At 44.2% G+C, this 21718-nt stretch overlaps 2 protein-coding genes across 2 annotated transcripts in view; one reads left to right on the forward strand and one right to left on the reverse strand.

Moving 5' to 3' along the window:
- The window catches only part of T265_05783 (hypothetical protein), a gene marked incomplete at both ends in the record, with an annotated part of 52909 nt that extends 39135 nt beyond the window's left edge, over positions 1-13774 (forward strand). Inside the window, 4 exons of the mRNA XM_009170877.1 lie at positions 2437-2682; positions 10069-10386; positions 11314-11842; positions 12897-13774. Coding sequence (XP_009169141.1) covers positions 2437-2682; positions 10069-10386; positions 11314-11842; positions 12897-13042 — 1239 coding nt within the window. The remainder of the gene's footprint in view (positions 1-2436; positions 2683-10068; positions 10387-11313; positions 11843-12896) is intronic.
- Positions 13775-18060: 4286 nt separating this feature from the next.
- The window catches only part of T265_05784 (hypothetical protein), a gene marked incomplete at both ends in the record, with an annotated part of 10828 nt that continues 7170 nt past the window's right edge, over positions 18061-21718 (reverse strand). Inside the window, 5 exons of the mRNA XM_009170878.1 lie at positions 18061-18519; positions 19775-19934; positions 19975-20082; positions 20119-20292; positions 20332-20397. Of these exons, the coding sequence (XP_009169142.1) occupies positions 18413-18519; positions 19775-19934; positions 19975-20082; positions 20119-20292; positions 20332-20397 (615 nt within the window). The remainder of the gene's footprint in view (positions 18520-19774; positions 19935-19974; positions 20083-20118; positions 20293-20331; positions 20398-21718) is intronic.

Here is a 21718-nt window from a genome sequence, read left to right on the forward strand (position 1 = left end):
CGATGGCTCGGTCATGTGCTACGCATGCCGAAACACCGTCTACCGAGACGAGTGTTGTTCTCCGTGCCTCCTTCAGGATGGCGAAAACCGCGAGGTGGACAGCACATGACTTGGCAAAAAGGCGTGAAAGAGATCACGAAGAGTTTGGGTGTTGTTGGTGTTGTGCGACTTCCAAAATGGGGTCCCCGTGACTTATCTGTGCTTGGGTGGAGACGTTGCAAGAAATGGCGGCTAATCGATGTCAGTGGCGTTCGTGCTGTCAGTTTCTTTCCAGATTGTCTGATTGAGCGGTTGGAGGTGTAGGCACCTCAGTATGCTTGACATAGGCCAGCACTAGGTCCCCTCCCCCATCTACTCTATTTCTCTTCTCTTCACTGTAGGGCGTTCAATACAATGATAAATATATATACATATATGTAACTAGACGAACCTTATGGTTGTACGGCAATGAAGCATCAGTGCCAACACTGATATTGCTGTCGTTGATAATGATGGTGATGAGGTCACGGGCCTGATAGAGTTACTCTCTCTGGATGTCATACTAACATGCGCCAGTTTTGTCGATACTGGTGCTGATGACTTGCAAGCCACCAGTATTTCTAGAGCACAATGCAGTTGTAGGCGGACCGCGTTGCTCAGATCTAGATGGCCTCTTTCTTTAATCCCTTCCAATCATTGTAGAATCTGGAGTTCCCCTGCTTCTAAGAGAGCCGTTAAACCTTATCGAACACTTCTACAACATTTCGCACTCCATTGTACAGCAGAAAATTGAAACGCTAAAGTCTTTTTCGCAAGTTGATGAGTATCATTCTTAGCGGTAGCTTGGAAGTACATCTAGCTTCGGAAGCAGGAGCCTGACCGTGAATCACAGTGAATTATCAGACCTGAGATTTAGCCGTTCGGACGAAGGCACTACCGACCACACGTGCCCTCCGCAGGTGATAATGTTCTTGCGTGTATTCGAAGGACAGTTTTATGACGCTAGTTCTCCCTTGACATCTTTGATTGTTGTTTTTCACCGAAATCCTCGAAGTGTCGAACTTGTCAAAAGTATGGTTATCCTTTATTCCATCTCATCCGGTTTCAGAGAGGGCTTCCTTACTCTGCACGAGCTGAAGCCCGGTAGGTAGTGTTCCTCGAAGGCAACATTTCACTTTTTTACTCATACCACTATAGAGCTTGTGGGATGAACGAATTGTTTATGCCTCCTTTTGAAATGACCTCAGCATTCCAGTAGGGGAGGGGGGTAATAAGACCATCGTTGACTTGTTTGTTACGGGTTAAGGGCAGTACATCAGTCACTTATTTGCTGAAGAAATCCAATTGTTCGCTGCAATTATATCCTCGCGAAAACAATTGGATTGTCTACCGACATTTGCCTACCCAAGAGGCACAGTAGAAAGCATGTCTTCCTGGATTTCAAATGACCCGACCCGGGGAATATTGCAACGATCCCTTTCTGGGCAGTGTCCGCGCACTATAGGGGGACGTCGGCTTTCACTAGTTTGACGAAGTTTTTGCAATCAGGTTTGCCATCCGGGCTTAGAGTGACTTTCCGAGAAAACCTATTGTTAGGTCTGAATATTTCATACGGGTATGGACGTTTGTTTATCGAATCGATGCGCCTTCACATCGTTGTGTCGCATATTTTTTCATCGATATCACACCAGATTTGTGTCAGTAAATGAGGTGCCCCTGATTTTGGTTGCACCAAACTACACCTGCCAAAGTCTTAAGTATACCGCCGTCTCCTCTTTGTACGCGACACTCATTCCACTGTCGTGCGGTTGCAGCTATTGATTACATCATATCCACATCATTCCTCTTTGAAGTACGAGATTGAGGCATGCGTGTTCATTACATTCAATAACCGTGCGATAACAAATTATCCACTTCAAGCGATTATCTATGGCGCACTGTTCCCAGATAAATTCATTTCGGAATACAGAACGCTGGTGGTGGTAACCAGTACTCGATCAGCTTCTGTTACTATGAGCTATTGATGTCATAATGCTCTGGCAAGTTGACTCACTTTCTTCTCGAATCATACTGACAGCTAGTACCGCCAAACGTTCACTGAAGAATTAATAGATAGTTTCTGGTGTTGTTGGTAAATACTTATTCCTTATTCCGACCCCCCTCTTTTGATACACGTTTGCTGGCTAGAATCAATGAGGAAATTTCCTCTAATCCTCAACGTCTGCTGGGTTCACGTTCATTTATCTGTGCCGACCAATGTTTATTTATTCATCCCGCCTCTGTTGGCATATTTGTGAAAACTTCCGTTATTTCCCCGCCATACTGTGGTTCCAGTTTGATTCTCGACAAAGGTCACTATGCGAGAGAGCTAGTTATGAATTTGCTGTCATAGCTAGTTTGCACTTTCACGTTCCCATGGTAACTCGCCATTATTTCCCGCTCGGTCGGCACTTTCAGGTTAATTTTAGCGAGCCTCTTTCCATGCTTCAACGATTGACCGAAACATTTGAGTATTCCTCATGTCTGGATCGCGGCGCCCTCTGCAATGACTCACTGGAACAAATGGTCCACGTTGCCGCGTTCACGATCTCCGCCTACGCATCTACTGCTGTGCGGGTAAATAAACCATTCAATCCACTCCTAGGAGAAACTTACGAATGCGACCGTACAGACGATTTGGGCTGGAGGTGTTTAGCGGAACAAGTATGTCTTTCTGACCTCATCGACTGGTCTCTCTAACCTCGGTCATAATTTGCTGTATTTACCATCTTTGACCCCTTGGAGTCAATATTTACTCCCTGAGATGGCTGCCTAACTAAATCACCGGTTTTAAACCTTCAGCTTGGATAGCTGAGGAGCTATGTTGTGCGTTTCTGGATCCTTAGGTTTAATCCACCCGAGAATCTTTATTCGCTTAGCTATAGGCTTATGTGAATTGACGCTTTGCGAAGCAGCTTTTGCCGAAAGTGTACCCTCTATTAGTGGTTTCTTTTACCGAAATCGGAATAAATCTTCGTGGTAAAATCTTGATGGAGTGATATCCTTGTGTCACCTTGTAGCTGTAAGGTGTCTTGTTTTCTTTTAACGATGGCCTTAAAAGTTTCCTTTTGTTTTTGCACCTAGTCAGTGTAATTTCCGCATATTTTATTTGGCCCACCAATCCACGTCATGGATTCCGAACCATTTTGTGTTAGACCTTGTGGGAAGTATTATGCATTATAGTGCTATCACCCTTTGGGTCTGTTCTCTTGCCGGTCTTCATTTTGCAGACATAAAACCACTCGTTTCATGTTGTAACTAATGTCCCGGGTTAGCTGGTTTATTTTCTGAAAAAATCTGTCAACTTTATTTGTATTTGTATTTGTGTTTCAGTTCTTAACAATTTGGTTCATCGCAGTTGACGTTTCTCGGAAAGTATTTTGTAAGAGTATCTTTCCGTCTATGGATTGCAATCCACCTAATTCACCTATTCCCCTAACGAGCCGCTCGAAATGCTAGTCTTCCCTGCACTGACCATCGTAAGTGACGGGCATGGGTATTGACATCTTTTACTCAGTTTTTGGGGCCATTTCATTTAGCTAGGGCTCGTGAGATGAATTCCTTTTTCCCTTAATTTTTGAGACCATTTTTGCTGACTAACTCCTCGAAAACTCGTGTTGCTTCATTGTTGCACGGCCAAAATGTCCCGTCATTCATTATTCGTAATAACCTCAATATTTTCCAAAGTTCTCAAAAGCTGGCGATAGAGTCGATAGAAACTATTTTGGAGTTCATGAAGAATTCGTTCTCCCAAGGTCCCACAGATCCTATTGTGTATTTCAATATCAACTTGAACATATGTGGACGTTGATCCGGGATATTAGGTTGTGTCAAGTTGCCCTCCTTACCCTTGAAGTAGAGTTTAACTCCGTGTTTGGTATCGGGTATGAAATTATTTTGGTGGAAAGTCGGGGAATACGCGTTCCTGATGGGCCTTAAGAAAGATTCAGTTGGTCGCGGGCTGTCGATTAGTTTTAATCGAACTAAGAAGTCATGCTATCAGAAAGAATTACTTTGACCTCTTAAATTTTGCTCCAGCTGAAGTGTTCGTACGTAGAATACGTTACGTCAGGAACAGACTTTTATTAACGGACCACCGTAAAACTGGACAACATGAACAGAGCTCAGTCTCTGGACGGGCAGTGAACCCTGAGTAGAACCAATCAGCTCGTTAGATCAGTCTGTGACCACAACCGCCTGCTCACACTGTGGGTAACAGCGCCGCATGTGGAGCGGAAAGGGTAAAAAGAGTGAAGGCTAATTTGTCAAAAGCGTAACAACGGTGGGATGTCCTAGATGTAGCTTCCTCATATGATGAATGTCACAAAAATAGGACTTGTTTGAGTCGCATGTCGACGCCTTAATTGCGAGTGTAAAACTCGAAACCTCTGTTGATGGTCTATTGAGGGTCGATCATTGTAGATTTCGAGTGAAAAAGGCTTGAGTGTCGATCTTCCGTTATTCAATAAACTACAGACTGGTTTCAGTGCTTCTAATTTATCAGCGACGCAACTGCGCCTCTAGAAAAAATCTGACACTTCGATGTTACCTTGTTCCTTTGGTTGGGTTAAAATCGCACTTACGTTAAGTGCATATAACAGCAAATCAGGTGACCACGTCATCTTCACTATTAGGATTACTGATAATCTATTAATAACTGTCACATCACTTGCCTTTGTTTTAGGTTCTTTTCGGAAAATAGTAAGGTCGAAGCTACCGAAATTTCCCAGTGCCTTTTAGTGGCTTCCATTTTTCGCCCGAAAAGTCCGCGAAACAGAATGCTTTTTCTAGAGAATTATCTTTTTGAGAATTCTACGGGTATAATCGTCTTACTTTTGTAGCGATCCCCTCCACTTCGGACGAGCGGTTAAGGCTTGAACTTACCGACCAGAAGTATTGTATTCCGATCCCAACCTTTGCGCCTTGACCGCTCCTATCTAGGTTCTGGTAACCTGGCAGTTTCAGAAATCCCACTCCACCGGCATTATTCTCGATTGTTTTTACATGACTTCTTTAGGCATAACCGGTTGTGAACTTCTCCAGACGACTGGTGTTCGTAAACGATATCACTATCTTGACTCACGCACACCGTCCGCTTGCGTTATTTGTTCACTGCTTAGGATCTGTCCCCCCGATTCTACTCAAAGGAGAAGCGTGACCCTAATTCGCGAAAAACCTCACAGCCGAAAACGAAATCTCTGTTCGCCAGGTTACCCTATCCTGTTGGGGGACCTGGTTTGTACCACCGATTTTCCATTTTCTATTTTTATCCTTCAACCTCTTGTCCACTCCTGTTTGACTACCTCAACTTTTCTACCCCTCTTCTGACGATCTGCATAAGCCCGGTTCAGTTTCTCAGCTACACACCGGGTACCGAAATACACTGATTCCAGCTGCCACAGCCTCGTTTACTGAGGATAAAAAACAAGACAATAAGAGTTGCACGACTGTATTCGATCACTCAATCAGCTCATTAACGCTAAGCGGTGCTATGTGTCCGACGTGACTGGGAGTGAGGGAATTACGCACTGAATGTGATGTCCTTCATGCAGGATCGTCGTTGTGTGATATAACCACATCTATCAGGGTCATTAACCATTGGTTTGTCTCCTCCCTGGGTTACTATCAGAGGTAATCTATATCAGCACTCTCCACTGTTTGAACAGCTACTGCGAAAGGGGAGCACGCGATAAACATGACAAGGTTAAAGAACTCACGCGATGGAGATTGTTGCATAGCTGATTCACTCCGTTACTTCACAAAGGCTAATATCGTAAGTCACTGTAAAGTGGCTGGATGGAGTGTAATCCGTAACACTATACTTGGAGGTTTACTTTAGAACCCTCAGTGTTTCTCATACCAGGTTTCTCAGTGGGTAGCGCTCTAAAGTGTGCATTCTCCTAATCCTCCACCTTGGAAACTGGAGCACGTACGGCATATTGTTCCCTAATAATGTGATGACAACCGCTTGCTTCCCTGGGATTACGTTTCCGGGCCGAAAACTCTGATTGAGAGCTCTAATCACCCTCTTTTCTGGTTGTAGGCACCTACAAAGTAGCCCAGTCTCACAGGACATGAAATTCACAACCCAAAATACTCGCCTGTCGTATCGATCATCACGTTTTGTCGTCCGCTTTAGCTGCTGCGTACGGCAAGCTGGGTCAGCTGAAAAATCCTACTGTTGACACCTACCTTCGTACAATCCCTTCGTCTATTCCGCCCACCTCGTTGTGAACAGATCCCAACACTAGGTCTGACAGCCTAGTTCGCATCGCATCACCCGTAATTACAACTGTGCTTCGATAACAGCCGGTTTTCAAGCCCCGAAAACCGCTCTAGCTTGTCAACCGGCGCTGGTATGTTTCGTCTGTCAGAAACAGATATCCAGGATGCAATCACTGTTGGTAGGCTAATGCCAGTTCTCTCCCTGTTCTCTATTTTTACCCTTAAGGCTTTAAATACAATCAAACTAAACCCTGTGGTTGTGTGGCAGTTACACATCAGGATGAGTATTCTTACTGACACCTCTGATGTTGACGGTGATGTCTTGTTGATTGAATACACTCACGCTTCTTCTGGCGTTGCTAGATGATGATTACTACAGCTTTTCACCGATTCAGGCTTTGAAAAAAAGGCTGGACAAGCGAACGGAGGACTGATTCACAGACCACCCCCTCTGTTTTCCACTGCCATCTCACAGCGGCTTCCTTTGGAGATCTGATTTCCTCATTTTTCCTTTTGTAAAATGACATGTTGATCTCTTTTCTCATCCGATGCACATATGTTGATGATAGTCGTTGACTGTAGGTATATCTTACCTAATGCCCATCTGCAGTAGCTATACTGGATAAAAGTATTGGCTGATCAGGCTAAGCGTTTCGCACATACACTGTACCGAAATCTCAAAACGTATCTAATCCCTTGATACTGATTAATCCCTCTTTCCAGCGTCTCCTCACTGGTCGCCCACATCAGAATCTACGAAACTGACAACCCTTCCTATCCACTTAAATCTTATTCGTAGGCGTGTCATACGAACTCCCCATCACTGGATTTGTAGTTCCCTTTTTTATTTTGGAAACTGCTCACTGTGCTATTGTTAGGTTACTAGAGCACATTTGTAGTTGCAGTGGAATCTCCAAAGTTTCGCGGTAGGCAAGCATTTCGGTGCTTGCTGCAACCTCGCGTAACGAATCCTCACCAATGGTTTTCACTCCCTACACTAGTTTACTACTGAGACCTCGTCTGCCTCATGCACTCCTTCCGAGTACAAACTACTGTCCCTCTGAAATTACATCTTGCTTGGCTCGTCTTGTATCTAGTCCTTTTCTGTGTGACAACCTCGCAAGTCGGGTATTGTGGTGGCTTCTTTACCGTGTATCGAATTATTTAGTCATTAGAACGTGACTTTTTTACATCTGCATGCCGAAAATTCACCTCCGATTGCATGAAACTCAACTTGACCTGAATTGTGTGCTTGTTGTATCCATCCGTCGAACTATTGCTAGGCCGTGTTAAACAACAGAACCGTCATCGTAATGATGGAACTGACAAATTCACTGAATGTATAAATGACGTAGTGGGTTTAGAAGATTCCAAAAGTTTCGAGACTAATACAGAAATTCGCTTCCGATGATCTAGGGTGTCTTATTAGCTTAGTCGACTCCAATTTCAGTTGTTGTCGCATACGGAACTTTTGGACTACTGCACTGAGATAACAAAGGAGGTTATGCTCGTAAGAGATAATCAAGTGCTGTTTATACATGGGCCACTGTGCTTGCTGGAACAATGTATACTATGCAGCCTAATCACTCTGAAAACTGTAATCGATAACTGTTCGATAAGTGCATGTGGAGGGTGAGAGAGAGAGAGAGAATAAAACAGGTGCATAAACTATGGATTCTGTATGATGTACTCGTCAGGTGACAAATGCTTCCGTTTTCCGTTGACCGCGAACGTTTGGGTGTTGGGGCGATTTGGTGGACCGGCGCCCATCCGGAGTTTTGGAGAATGATACGCTCTGTAACGGTCCGCATTGCTAGTGTGGTACAATGAATGACCATTGTGCGCACTTCGAGAGTAACGAAGAAATGGACTTTTGACCTGGCATAGTTATGTAATTGTTTTTATGGTTATCGGTTTGTATGCAAGTTAACTGCACTTACTTTTGTGTGTCCCATCTCGCCTGGCGCATCCTCAGTTGGACGCTGACAGTGTTATTGATACTCGTATTCATGGTCGTTCTAGAGATCGTAAGCTAAAAAAATGAACGCACTTTACAGAATGAAGACGCCCCAGTACTTCCTGTAGTGGGGAACCACTTAGTGTATTCCGTGACTGATTCTAGTCAATAGTACGATGATTGGCTGTGTTTTGGACACACTTACTAGTCGGACGCGCGCTTCTGATGAAATCCTTCCAAAGACCAAATTGTTCGTATTCCTTAACTGCTAAATAATACAAAAGTTGGCCTCAACGAAATGACTGGTATTCAGCAAACCTTCTGGCATGGAAAAATGTGATATTCCGCTTGTCAACGCTGCAAGCCATCGTGAAAGGTGCTATTAGCGTTCCCACTGCACATCCAACTTATTTGAGCCACATGCACATGTGGATCCACGATGTAACTGTGAGATAACGACTGAGGGAACTGGGGCTTTTTCTTTCCAGTGATATAAATTCCAACTCTGCTGAATAGATGAAAATTGCCAAATCTCTCCACACCACTATCAATTTGTTCTGTATATTTAATAGAACAGTGCCGTTTTAAGGTAATGTTTTATTAAAACGAGACACCTTTGTATGGAAAATCAATGCAAATTGGGTCTGTGGAGGACAGCTTGTAAAATTTGACATTGATTTATGTTTGGGGTGTTACTAACAGATTGTCGTTAGGACTAGATCGCGACTCAGCTTCCTATTCTTTTTTCTTCGTGACAGATGGCGTGCTGTGTTTCACAAGAGCCGGACTGCATTTCGTTTACAATTAATGGGAGCAAAACATCCAAAAAATATACTTTGTCGAATAGATTTCAGCCTTACATGGCTTATGTGTGATCCACTTGCTGTGGCTATACACTCGACGTCGGGAAATGAAATGCCATTAGACACTGGTGTTTCAGTTGTGAACGAAATTACAAGACGGAAATGAAGTTGCCTACTATGGGCGTGTTGTTCTGAGCCACAGAGAACAAGACATCATCTGCTTGCAAACTGCTCAGATGTCAATGCTCCCAGTATTCCTAAGGTATTACATGAAGATATCCGCTAAGCTGGACCTAGGAAAGTTTATCACGACTTTCTCATCTGTCTGCTCCGTTGAACGGAAACTATCTCTTCATACTGCAAAGTTTAATCAGGTTGGAATACCTTCACCCAGTGCTTGATGAACCTGGGTACATGTAGCTCGAAACATTTTCCTTAATGGCTTATGCGATCCACAAATGAGGTCTATATCGTTTCTGTTTCAAACCACGGGTTAATCACTGATCGATTCATCTACTCAAACCCAGCTTTCAGATTTGATAATCGATCAATGAATCTGAACTATTTAGCCTTTTTTGAGGTGGGATCGTAGCCCGCTTACTTTACACTCTTGGAGGAGTACGCTGTCCCGTGTCACCCGTGTATTTGAAGTTCACGGCTACTCAGTATGGATGATCTCTATTCGGCGGAAGAACCCGTCCTAATGCGGTATATACCCTCTTTTACTGTTTTAAGGTCTACAAAATCCGGTCACTTTCGTGTATTGGTTATTACTTTCTGATTCTAGTCAGCCGTCCGGAGCTGAGCTGTAGTGTTTATTCGGCACACCAAATTGGCCTGAGTCGCAAGAAAGAGTCGTGATATTAATCTGAGTAATCCCAAGACCACAACAGCTGTTTCAATTATGTACTGTCAGCTTCGACGTATCACAGTTACGTGAACTAATTTCCGCTTCTACAGACGTCACTCATTTTGTTGTTAGTTCTGGTTGGATGGTCGAGTGAAAGAAATCCGTATTTCTCAAAACTGAAATGGTAAATCTGTTACTCTTTTTGACCGCCTCAGGTTAGCCATCATCCTCCCAAATGTGCGTTACATTGTGAGAGCAACGAATGGTACAGCTGGCTGGAGTTTTCCATGAACACCAAGTTCCGTGGGAAGTACCTGCAAATCAACCCAATAGGGACGTGTCATTTGGTATACCGCCGCACTGGGCACCACTATACTTGGCATAAGATCCCCATGACCGTACACAACATTATTGTCGGGCGCCTATGGATCGACAATAGTGGGGAAATGGATATTATCAACCACAGTACGGGAGAGAAGTGTCACTTGTCCTTCAAAGCCTACTCATACTTCTCCAGTGAAACTCCACGTCGGGTGAGTGGTATCCTTTGTGTTACCCGTCCATGCTTTCTTTCTGTCCGTGAACTCTGCGATCCGGAAAAAAACTTCATTGTTGTGTGTTTGCAACTGTAATGGTACTCATGTTTAACCGTCTCCTTATACGACAATGACAACTAAGGTACTATGTATTGCATCTGATTCGCCCAACGATTTATCGTTGAGAATTCAGGAACTTATGTGCGTATCTTCATGTGGGAAATCTGTGAGTTGCCTCAACATTCGGGAATGACTGATTAGCATTGAGTCTCGTTCAACTGCTCCTCAGTGCAGGTATTTGTCCCTATTTTCGTAATAAACGGAACCTCATTTAACCCAATTGATGTTTCCCCGATCATTTTGTCTAAGACCCTTTTTCAATCTTTTTTCTTGTGCACATGTAATATCAGTCAGTGTGTTCATTAAAACAGCTCAGAATTTTCGCAGTGCTTAGACTCCTGCCTATTCGTTTTCTACTAAAGTCTGCCACAACGCTACACGTTAGCTCACGAGCGGCGTGATGTTGACGTCCGAGGTGTATCGAATTCTGCTTGCCTAACACACCTCTGTGTTGCATCCTCGCTAGCCTATATCCCAATACCACTGTCCTTGCACTACAGCATCGATATTCATATGAACGGAGTTATTTCTCACCGTTCCACCAACTTGCAGAATTGAAGCTTTCATCTGAAGTGCTTTTCTTTGTGGTCTTGGGATGGTTTTCTCACAACGACAATTCCCAAAGAAGTATTCGTGGCATTCATCGTTGTCCAACTATGTGTACTGTGTAGTGGCCACCATTGCGGTGCCCTCTTTTTTTCAGTGCACATCTATTCCCTATTAAGCGTCTCCGCTGACAGTGCAGTGCTTCGTATTTGCATATGTTTCAGCAAGTAAATCATCCTCTATTCATCTTCTACACAGGTCACTGGTGCAGTAACGGACAAATCTGGAGCCGTACGTTATGTTCTCAATGGCACTTGGGATGAATCAATAGAATACGCTCCCGTGATTAGTACCAGGACGACGCAGAGTGGCAAACCAGTACTAGAAACCGGGACGTCACGGGTTGCCTGGGTACGGAACCCATTGCCTCCGGAGGCCGATCGCATGTACTATTTCACACCCTTGGCTGTTCAGTTAAATGAACCTGAAGAGGGAGTGTGTCCCACAGATTCTCGTCTTCGTCCTGATCAACGTCTTATGGAATTGGGTCGGTGGGATGAGGCTAATCGCGAAAAAGTTATCTTGGAAGAAAAACAACGCCAGCGCCGTCGCGAAAAGGCAGCTCAATTGGCCATGGAGGCTTTGAATAATGGCATCAAGTCTAATGATCCTCGATCTGATTCGAAGCGAAAGAGCGTCAGCTCAGTCTCTAGTAGTTTGCTGTCGGAATCAGTGGACGGTAACTCATCTAACGGCAGTCTAATTCCAGCCCACATAAACAATTTCTGTAAGTGATGATTTCCTCCCCATATGCTTGACGCGAAACGTTAGAATCGCTTGAGAATGTGGTTATCCATATAGTGTAATTTGGGACACCATCTAGCGTACGTATGCTCCGTTTGTCCACCACTATATGAGTTCGCTTGTCCCCTTTTGTTGAATGTAGACTGTAAAACCATAATTCCACCAGCATGGCTGAATCCGTTTGCTCCAACAGGATGTTGAAAATATCAGCGATGAGCGTGGTTAAATTTTTCACTGCCTTGGGCTTTAAAAGTTGCGTTTCTGAGTGAAACATTCACCCACCCACTCCCCATCAAGTACACCGGAAATATGTGCTAGCATCGGTTTGATCTCGTTATAGGTCAGGTTGTAAGGGGAGAGTCATGAGTCATGCGACCATAAGTCGTCAGCAACAATGCTGGCCACGCGGACACTCACGTAACATCACAATCTGTAGACTGGGTCCAGATTATCATTCACACAAGAACGCATACACAGGCAAAGGTCCGCCTGACCATCCTCACGTCATTTACCACTTCAGTAACAGTTGCCGTGACATCTTTATTGGCAAAACTGATAGATGTATTTCTAGGATGACCTGTGGTGTTTATTGTATCCTATTCGCTTACCGATGATATCAGCTGATCTGGTACTCAGATGTCAGTGATATTCAGTCGGGTGTCAATTAAAGATGAAGTGTTTAGTCGTTGGAGTATATTCTTACTGTTCTTACTATATCCCCACCACAATACCATCGCCTCAAAAAGGCGCACATCTTCGTACATGGTAAGCTTTTTTAGGGTCGCTACCGGTCACTCGTTTTTGGTACACATCCTTTTTCTTCATACGAAATCCAGCACAACTCTGCTAGGGCCCTTTCCAATGCACAATTCACTAATCATTGCACGAACAGGTGATAGTCAGAGCCGGCGTCAGGATCACTAACACACACATTTGCGTCCAGTACTCTCTGAACCGCGTATACTGACACCTTAGTGACAATTTATCAAATTTGGTTTCATCTTCGGTACCTTACTACCTTTTTTCCATTTTTCCAGTGGACCAAGTTGACAGTGCTCACACACCATTATGGTTTGAACGCAAAGCAGACCCAGATACAGGGGAGTTGATATTTCAGTTCAATGGTGCCTACTGGGAGAACAAAGCCAAGGGCGATTGGTCCATGTGTCCAGACATTTACTGAGACAAGTCGAGCTTACGTGACAGAAATTCCAATATCAGGTTGTCGAAGTACCCGTTTACTTTAGTTTGGCTGTGAGCAAACAACACAGATGGCGTTGCATTGCTGCTTTGTCGGCTTTGACTGTACGCAAATCCATTTTACTTTCACTGTCTGCTCTTCTCAGCGCCCAACAGCGTAGCTCAGTTTTGTAACTCCAACATCCCCATTGGTCTATTCCGACCCGGTATTTTCCCCCACCGTCTGCACACTGGGTCTACCTGTCCATATTTTTGGTCTATGATTATTTCTTCATAAATTGACTTCAATATTTCACGTGTCCTGTGATGTGCGATGCATAATGCGACTGTACACCAACGAATGTTGTTTGTCTTTGGAACGATTATGCACTCTCGCCTTTTGCTAGTTACTTTTCTTACGACCTCTCCAATTCTGTCGTGTTCCTCATTCCGGTTTCGCCGTCGCCTTAGTTATCATTCCTAGTTCAAGCGACACCTCGTCCGTTGTTCTCAGTCATTGAACTCGAGCATTATCTTCATGTCTTTGCCTCGCCAGCTGGTCCCTGACGTGTGATTAAACTACATAATCATTCTCACACACACGACTTTGTACTCAAATTCTGCTTACAGTCAATCCCGCCATCTGTTGGGATGAAACGCCTCCGTCCACAGATTTTTCGATGTTTACGGCTTTGACAATATAAACAGGGAACACTGTTTCCTCTTCTGTCGTGACAAAACTGTTTGTCGTCTGTGGAAAAGGTGCGTGATGGGGTCTCTGCAAGGTACAGCGGAAAATTAAATTCAGTGAATGAGGTCAAGACATTTCGCGTGTTTGTAATATGCTTCCATCAGGCTCGCTCCGACTCATTTTTCTGTTTATTGCATAGGACTTTCTTCAAGTTACTTGGCAGTGAAGCAGCAATGCTGCTATTAACAATGACAAAAATAACACTGTAGAAAGTATATCGACTGAGACGTGACAAAGATAGAAATCTGAACCAATTTGCGGCAGTGGAACACACGCGTTACTAATGGCTCGAAAACTTCAGTAAAAATAAACGGAAAACTACCGAGGAAGCTCGTCAGGCTAACAGAGGTCTTATAGAATTTTCGATCTGTTTCGCTTTTCTAGCGCATAACTTTTGAATGATGCTGATGTTGAAACCATGATTCTGTGGTGATTCCAGTGAGGGGATTCAGCTGGGTTAGTGAGGAACCAACAGCAGAATAGCCCACTTCTCTCGTGAGCCATGTGTAGCTGTGTGGCAACTGCGCGTTAAACAAAGGGGCCACCGCGTTCGCTTTTTGGCATTGGATCTTGTGGTATACCTGACTATATTTGGGCAACACGAACAGTGGCTGCAAGCTGTGCCTTAATCCCGTGTTGTGTGTGCGATCACTTTTTGCGTCTGACCCATCAGTCGGTCTTCATAGATAAGCAACCTAGACAGTATAGAAAGCTGTGAGGTCGAAATCCTCGAAAGCGACGTATGCATCGCAAGAAAATGCATCCAGGTGCCTTAAAGGGATGATGACATGTCAGTCAGACGCTTTAGCTTTTAGCCCGTCACATCAATTCCTGTTGCGACTGTCAGACTTCTGGTAGTAGTATCCAAACTGAATCTGACCTCGTAGAACTGTAGAGGTGTGAATGTTCTAAGGAATGTATTTCCTCCCAGGGGTGCGCCTGATCACAAACTTCGCTAGTGATCGTTTTCGCCGGACCAGGCTAGCGGTCACCTTTGAGGGGATTTGTATTTTTACTTTACCCTCGCTATGAGAAGTGCGACCGAACCGTTAACCACTAACCCAGGAAGTTAAACCAGGCTCATCGATGTATGGTGCGGAACACTATCAAAATAGCTCTTTTTCGTTGATTCTCCTATTCCGTTCAGCCTAGAGAAACTAAATCTTCATTACATCTTACTTGAGACAGCTATCTACTTTATCTACTACTTGTTCTGATTCAGGACACTGAAACATATTGCTTGATGAATGGATCTAGAGGGCTATTAGGGAGAGTTGAAACAGAAAATCATAAGATTTTGGTGTATGTGCAGTCGCTTATTACTAGTCACTAAAATAAGACATCCTTTGTCTAATTTGTAGCATTCCCAAGCAATCCCTCCATGCCTCATCGTATCTAAAGGCTTTCATTGACCATATGTACGTCTTATCATTACGCTCCATATATTGTGTTGACGCCTGGTCTGTTGGCTGAATGGTGTAACAATCCAATGTCCTGGAAAGAAACAATGGCATGCTCAAAATTCCCATGTATAACAAGGATGAATATATACCTCTCGGCGAGCCCTTGCTAAATCATACAGTTTCGGCAGTATTTAACACAATGTCATGAGTAAAGTGGGCACTAAAAAATGAGGGAGGGTATCGATTATCTGTCGGAAGACACCAGTAAAATGACCTGAAGCTGTCACTGTAGGCAGATGTTTTAATCACTACATCTGTGCTGTTTTCTCCATCTGGGTCCATTAGCATACGCCTTATAAACGGTCCAGGAACCTCGGTTGAGGAGTGTACAGTGCACGCTGGATGCTGTCGGATTGAACTGGTTGCTGTTCTGGTTCCAGAAGCCAGCCAGTGGTTTGGCCAAGTGGCCAATTCATATCCTCGAAGTATTTCGCAGCATAGCAGCAAGAGAATGAGTGTGCTAATATTTTAGGCATGGACAGACACTGGCTTTGAGAGTGTAGGAACGCACGTCCCTCGTGAACTAGGCTAAAAGTTTTGGGGATGGGAAACTTTGCACAGCTTGATGTAAAGCCTTATTTCCGTAGGTCGAAAGCTAATGTTAACGGGAGAAGGTGGCTCTCTCGACTCTGGTGATAACAGCTTTCGCTTCTTTTCATACAGGTTTGTCGACAAACCCGTTGTCCCGTGAAACCTTGGTGATAGTTGAGTTCCTGTTCCAGTACGTCTCGAGAGCGGATTTTCATTGGTCTGTTAATAAAACTGTGGAACGTAGAACGAAATTGTTAAGGTTGGTGTACCGCGCCAACCCCAGGTTTACTGTACACAACAATTGTCATCGTGATGCCGTTCAAGGTCGATATCTAGTTGGAAAATAATTGTCGGCTTCTTCAGAGATGAGTTTAGTCGAGGAGTCGGCTTTGTTGCACCCTTGAATCAAGTCCGCTGCGGTCACATTCTTTAAAACTGTGAAACCGCCTACCTATCGACGATTGGCTAGTTTCAGGTGACCGTTTTCAAGGATACTTTTGGAAATACCGTCCCAGTGGTGGGCCCATGGTGACGCCGTCAACCTGACGCTAGAACGTGCCATGAAATAGCATTTGTGCATTTAATGTGCACCGCAAGAAGACTTAATGCATTGACTGTTGTTGACGAATACACTCGCCTCAACGAGAGTATATAAATAGTTAAGGGTTCCGATCAAAGGACGTTGGTAAATGGTGCAGTCAAATTGAGCAAACACGTGAATGAACCCTTCATTTGTAATTTGTTTATTGAATCGACGAATGGGAATGTATCACCCAATTGAGAATGGGATATTGGGATATAGTGTACTGGCTACAAGATTTCGACTAGCCATTGTGGGTTGTACCTGTCTAGAACCGGCGTGAGGGAACGGTTGACTCTATGACATTAGGACAACCATATAGATTAACCATCGTTGGTCCTATATGCTTGGTTCTTTCATAGCTGTCTTGGAAGTCCGTTCATTTACCTTTCGACCTTAAAACATGCTATTATTTTTCATTCCGTCACATATTTTTCGTCCTTATCGTTCGCTTTCTGAGTGAACGTGGTTGTGTCAGCTAGAATTTCATCGTTCTTGAATAACTGGAAGGCGAGAGCGCGAATTTACTTACCGGAAGCTCGGTGGTTCGAACCCGACCTGTGCCTCCCGACTTCCTCTGTCTAGGCTTGGTCAAACTGGCAGTATCCCGGGCCCCGCGCTTGCTTCTCGTAGCATAGAAATAAGGCAACGAGATGGTGCTACAGCTGGACGATCTTTTTGCGATTGAATAACCGACTTTATTAATCACTACTCTTCCGATCCCTTCTTCGGAGCAGCTGGTCACAGTATCCTCTCAGGCACGCAGTTGTTTTACTGAATCCATGCACTCCTTTGTCAGTAAGTTCCGACAAACCATTTTGTTGCACTGGTTGTCGAACCTGGTCACAAAGAACCTTAGATTATTTCATCAATGAACCGAGTGTTTGTGACGTACGCCACATTTCTGCCGTTACGGTACAACCCGAAAAAGCTTACAACTTAAGACCAACCTCGACGTTTGTTGCAATACGGGATCGCAACAAGTTTTCCAACAACGCAGTTGACTTCTTGGCTGTTTCCGTACCCGACGTTCTATTTTAGTACTAAATAGGTCTGCCCGTGAAGAATTAGGCCTTACCACCGCTACTTGTCTACTCAACTTCGGGTGCACCGCCTCAACGGAGCTAAATCAGGGTGCACACAACCACATCCCATAGATGTCTGGTACTTTAGGTACCGATTGCGGTCTGTTTATTCCACGATTAAATCCAAAGACATGAATGTCACAGCAAGCCCGGTAGCAAAGTTAACATAGTGGTTCAGGTAATTGGGCACCCAGGATTCTTCGCCAATGCGCCGTATTTAAAGACGAATATGAATCGAAGAACGCGGTTTCGATAAAGTCATAGAATTGTAAAAGAACACGAAGTTTCTCACCTCGAGACATCATCGGTTGAATCACTGATCGTCGCGCACGTCCAATGTGGCTTTCCAGATTCTGTAATAACTACAGCAAAACTGACAGTGACGTCACTGGACAGCTACCTGGAGTGATAGGTGTTTAAAATCTAATTGTGGTAGGTCAGACAGAAACTGAGAAAAGAGCAATAGCATTTCGAACTTTTTTTAACCACGGCTTTGCCGTCCTGCTTTTTTTCCAAATGGCGGCCTCAAAGATACACCATAGATTTTACGGACGAGTCTGCCATGAACAGACTAGAAATTTCCACAAAAATCAAGTGTTATCACGATGGCTCTGTGAATCTAACTTGCCGCATTACTCTTTTGTTTCTGTATAATAGGGATCGGAGTTTGGAAAAACCGACAATTAATGGGCGGCCATATCCATAAAACTATATAATTTGTGGGGTGATATGAAAATAAAAACCTGTAAATGCGTTGCAGAAAGCCGAAAAAACATGGCGGAAGCCCTGAAACCCTGTTAACAAAATCTGCAATAAACTAGTTTGAAAAGCAATGTGTGAATTTTCAGTGACCGTACGGACATGTGGTAAGCTCATGTGTGGAAAGACTTTGAAAACAACAGTATCCCAAAAAGTAATAACATGGTGAACAAATAAGGTGGCCTTGTGCAAACGCAGGATTGAGTTATTCAATGTAGTCAAAGTTTTCTGGGATGTTGAATTGGCGCCGGAATTGGGCTTCTTCCAGGGAAAATTTATTTCTCAGCCATGACTGGATGACGAAAACGTTGTCTGAAGGTACACACGAAGGGAAACAATTAGTGACGATGTGCAGAATTGGTTCACTGAGAAACTATTGAATCTGATGAGTCTGATAGTCCATTTCGGATTTGAAGTTTCCTGAGATTTCGGTGTCCGTATGACCTCATTTGGGTCGGATGCTATTAATGAACAAGAATGAGCTTTCATGAGGCTGTTGCCCCCAGATTATTTGAGGCAACCAGTTGTCTGTAAACAACAAACCGTTCAGATGGATGAGACACAGTACATGTGGATTCACAGGTCCTTCTCTGGTCAGAAATGAACGGCTAATCAAATCTCGGTGTATCCAGAACAATTTCGAGTGTTCATGTAATTCCAATTCAACGTAGCACTTCAGAATTCGTGGGATATACGATAAATCAAACAATTTAGACTGATACTGAGATTGGCCATGGTCTGATTCCACCAGCCGGCAAAGCAATCCAACGTCCGGTCACGCCTGTCGCTCTAGTCTCCTTTCCCACCTGACACGGTGCCAGTTTTAGGCAAACCGGCTGTCTCATGCTCTCAACGACAGGAACTGAGCAGTCGTGTAAATCACCTGGGTAACAATGCCGTGAGTGATGAAATAAACTGTGCATCCTACCGAACTGTGACTGCTGGTCGGTGATATTAATATCCCCATTAAAGGTTGTCAGAAAATCCTGTTGCGTGGTTTGATTCCTTCGGATCTAGTGAGCGTAGCCTCTGATATACTGTTGACACCGGCTGACATTGCCTCGCTAGGCTGTTAAGATGGTTCAGTTTACACGCCCCGTAATCACGGAATCGCTTCATCAACGGACTTTCTTAGAACACCTTTCACTGAAGGCGTATATCCTAAGAAAGCCGTTAAAACTCTATAGTAAACTTTAACTTGTTATTTTCGCAACTGATGGAAGGGAGACCATTGGAAGCCCGCATAGGTCGACTACAGATTAAACTGTAAGATCAAGTTGCCAGGCCGCTCAGAAGTGTACTTTGCAGTCGAAACCAAGACAAGCACGTCGGCATACTACTGCGCATGGCAGTACGTACCCAGAGCACATTCACTGAAGTTACTTTCTATCTGAGTTGTAGGAAATCTATGAATCATTTTAAAGAGTTAAAACCAGAACGTGTTGTGCTTATTGAACTGGACCCGAGCACATGCAACAAAAAATGAACGCGCGTTCTGGAACACACACAAAACATAATCGCATTCCAAAGGTGGTTATGAAATGCAGAACGGATGAAAAACTCATACCAGTCCATCGATTTGCAGCATCGAATGCACACTGACGTTCACTTTTGAGTTCTTCTAAACGTTCGGGATCGCATTTACGTAGCTGTGCTAGCTCTGAAGTTAGCTCCTCCAAGCGTGCTCGCTGAATAGTGAGTTTATCCAAAATTTGCCGTCGTTCACTCTGAATGACACATCATGTAAGATGCATAAACTTTGCGCACCGTATCTTCACGACTTGCGCCGGCTTGTTGCAGGGCGTTTTGCACTTTGTCGGCCTGTTGTTTTGTGCTCTCGATAGAAACTTTCAGCCTTTCTATGGTGTTCTTATGCTAATACTAATAAACAGGAAGTGGAATGTATTTTACCTTTTGTGTTGCCTTGTTGGGAAATGCCCAGAAATATACACAGGTTCCAATCTTATCTGTATCCACCATTCCGTCATGAACAAGGCTCATCAATACGTCTTTCACAGACATAGAGTTGATGCCTTTTTCTTTTTGACATAATCTCTCCAATTCCTTCAGTTGGAAAAAGTCTTTCTTAAGTGACTTGTGAGCAGAAAACTGGTGCCTTGGTACCTTTTCGTAGAAAAACTCCATCATTTTCTGACGCTTCTCCTCCACACTCAAGCCCTTTTTCTTCGACTGGAAAAGCAAAGAAATACAGAATGATCCTGTATTAGGTTCAACCACACCCGAAAAGAGGGCGAATGTCATGGAGATTGGTTTCAAATACGTTATGAGCTAGCATATTCTGCCTTAGAAACAAAAACCGCAAACAAATCGAAAGAAGCATACTACTAAGGATTCGCTGAGATACGATGTCTGGTGGCACTTTATAAAGAAAGAAAGAAGAAAGCGTTCAGCTGTAGCACCCTTCCGGTGCCTAGCTGCCATACCACCCGAAGGAAGCACGAGGGCTGGGATACTGCCAGGTTCGCGCTCTACCACCTGAACCATCTCGCCCCCGGTGGCACTTTATAAGCGATGGGGTTCGTACGGAAGCACCTAGGTAGGGTTTCCTCATCTAGATGACCAATCCCAGAGGAAATAAAAGGCAGATTCAAGGTGTGGGATTCATTTAGTTCACAGCCAACATGCAAACTGAAGGGAGTACGTCAGATGGGACCCTCAATGGAAGAGACCGTATAGCTGCGGCCGGTACCTTTCAGGAGAAAAAGGCCACTGACTGTTGACTACCTTGGTGGGCTCAGTTGGGAGTGCCAACGTGGACTTGAGAGGTATTGGGTCGTAATCCATGTGTGTGCCACGTGCGCTAACACAGAGATATCTGCCAAGACGGTTTTCTCAGCAAGAAATACACTGATGGTGGGTGGGATCTGGGGTATACTAAACGGATTTTGAAGACACGCTTTCCGTGTAGACCAGTAGAAGAATCATCAACGTGGAGATTGGCGGCGAGATGGCTGAAGTGGTTAGGGCACGTATTTACTGGACGGATGGACCGTGATTAGAACCCGACCCCTGCCTCTTGGCTTCCCCTGTCTAGACTTGGGCAACCTGAGAGAATCCCAGCCCTCGTGCTTCCTTCACCTCGTGGCATTGAGGTTAGGCACCGAAAGGGTGTCACAGCTGAAAGATTATCCTCTTTCTTAAATTTAGTACCCAAGCGGAGTATGTGATTCGTCTTCGCCACTCAGTTCCTCTGGGAGTCAACACCACAAACTGACAAAGATGGGACCCTGAGGGTTAGATGAAGAATCACGTCGTTTGTACACATAAGGGATGCCTATATGGAGTTGACGAACAACGGACACTTGTCAAGAGACCAATCGGTCAACTGGCATAGAGAACACGTGGCCAATCACCTATTTTTGTCAAGTTGGTTCTTTCAAAAACCAACGTCATCATCAAAGACAGCAACATCAGTGTTGGCACTGATGCTTCATTGCCGTACAACCATAAGGTTCGTCTAGTTATATATACATATATATATATATATATA

The sequence above is a fragment of the Opisthorchis viverrini genome (assembly GCF_000715545.1).
Source record: "Opisthorchis viverrini unplaced genomic scaffold opera_v5_114, whole genome shotgun sequence".
Classification (NCBI taxonomy): Eukaryota; Metazoa; Platyhelminthes; class Trematoda; order Opisthorchiida; family Opisthorchiidae; genus Opisthorchis; species Opisthorchis viverrini.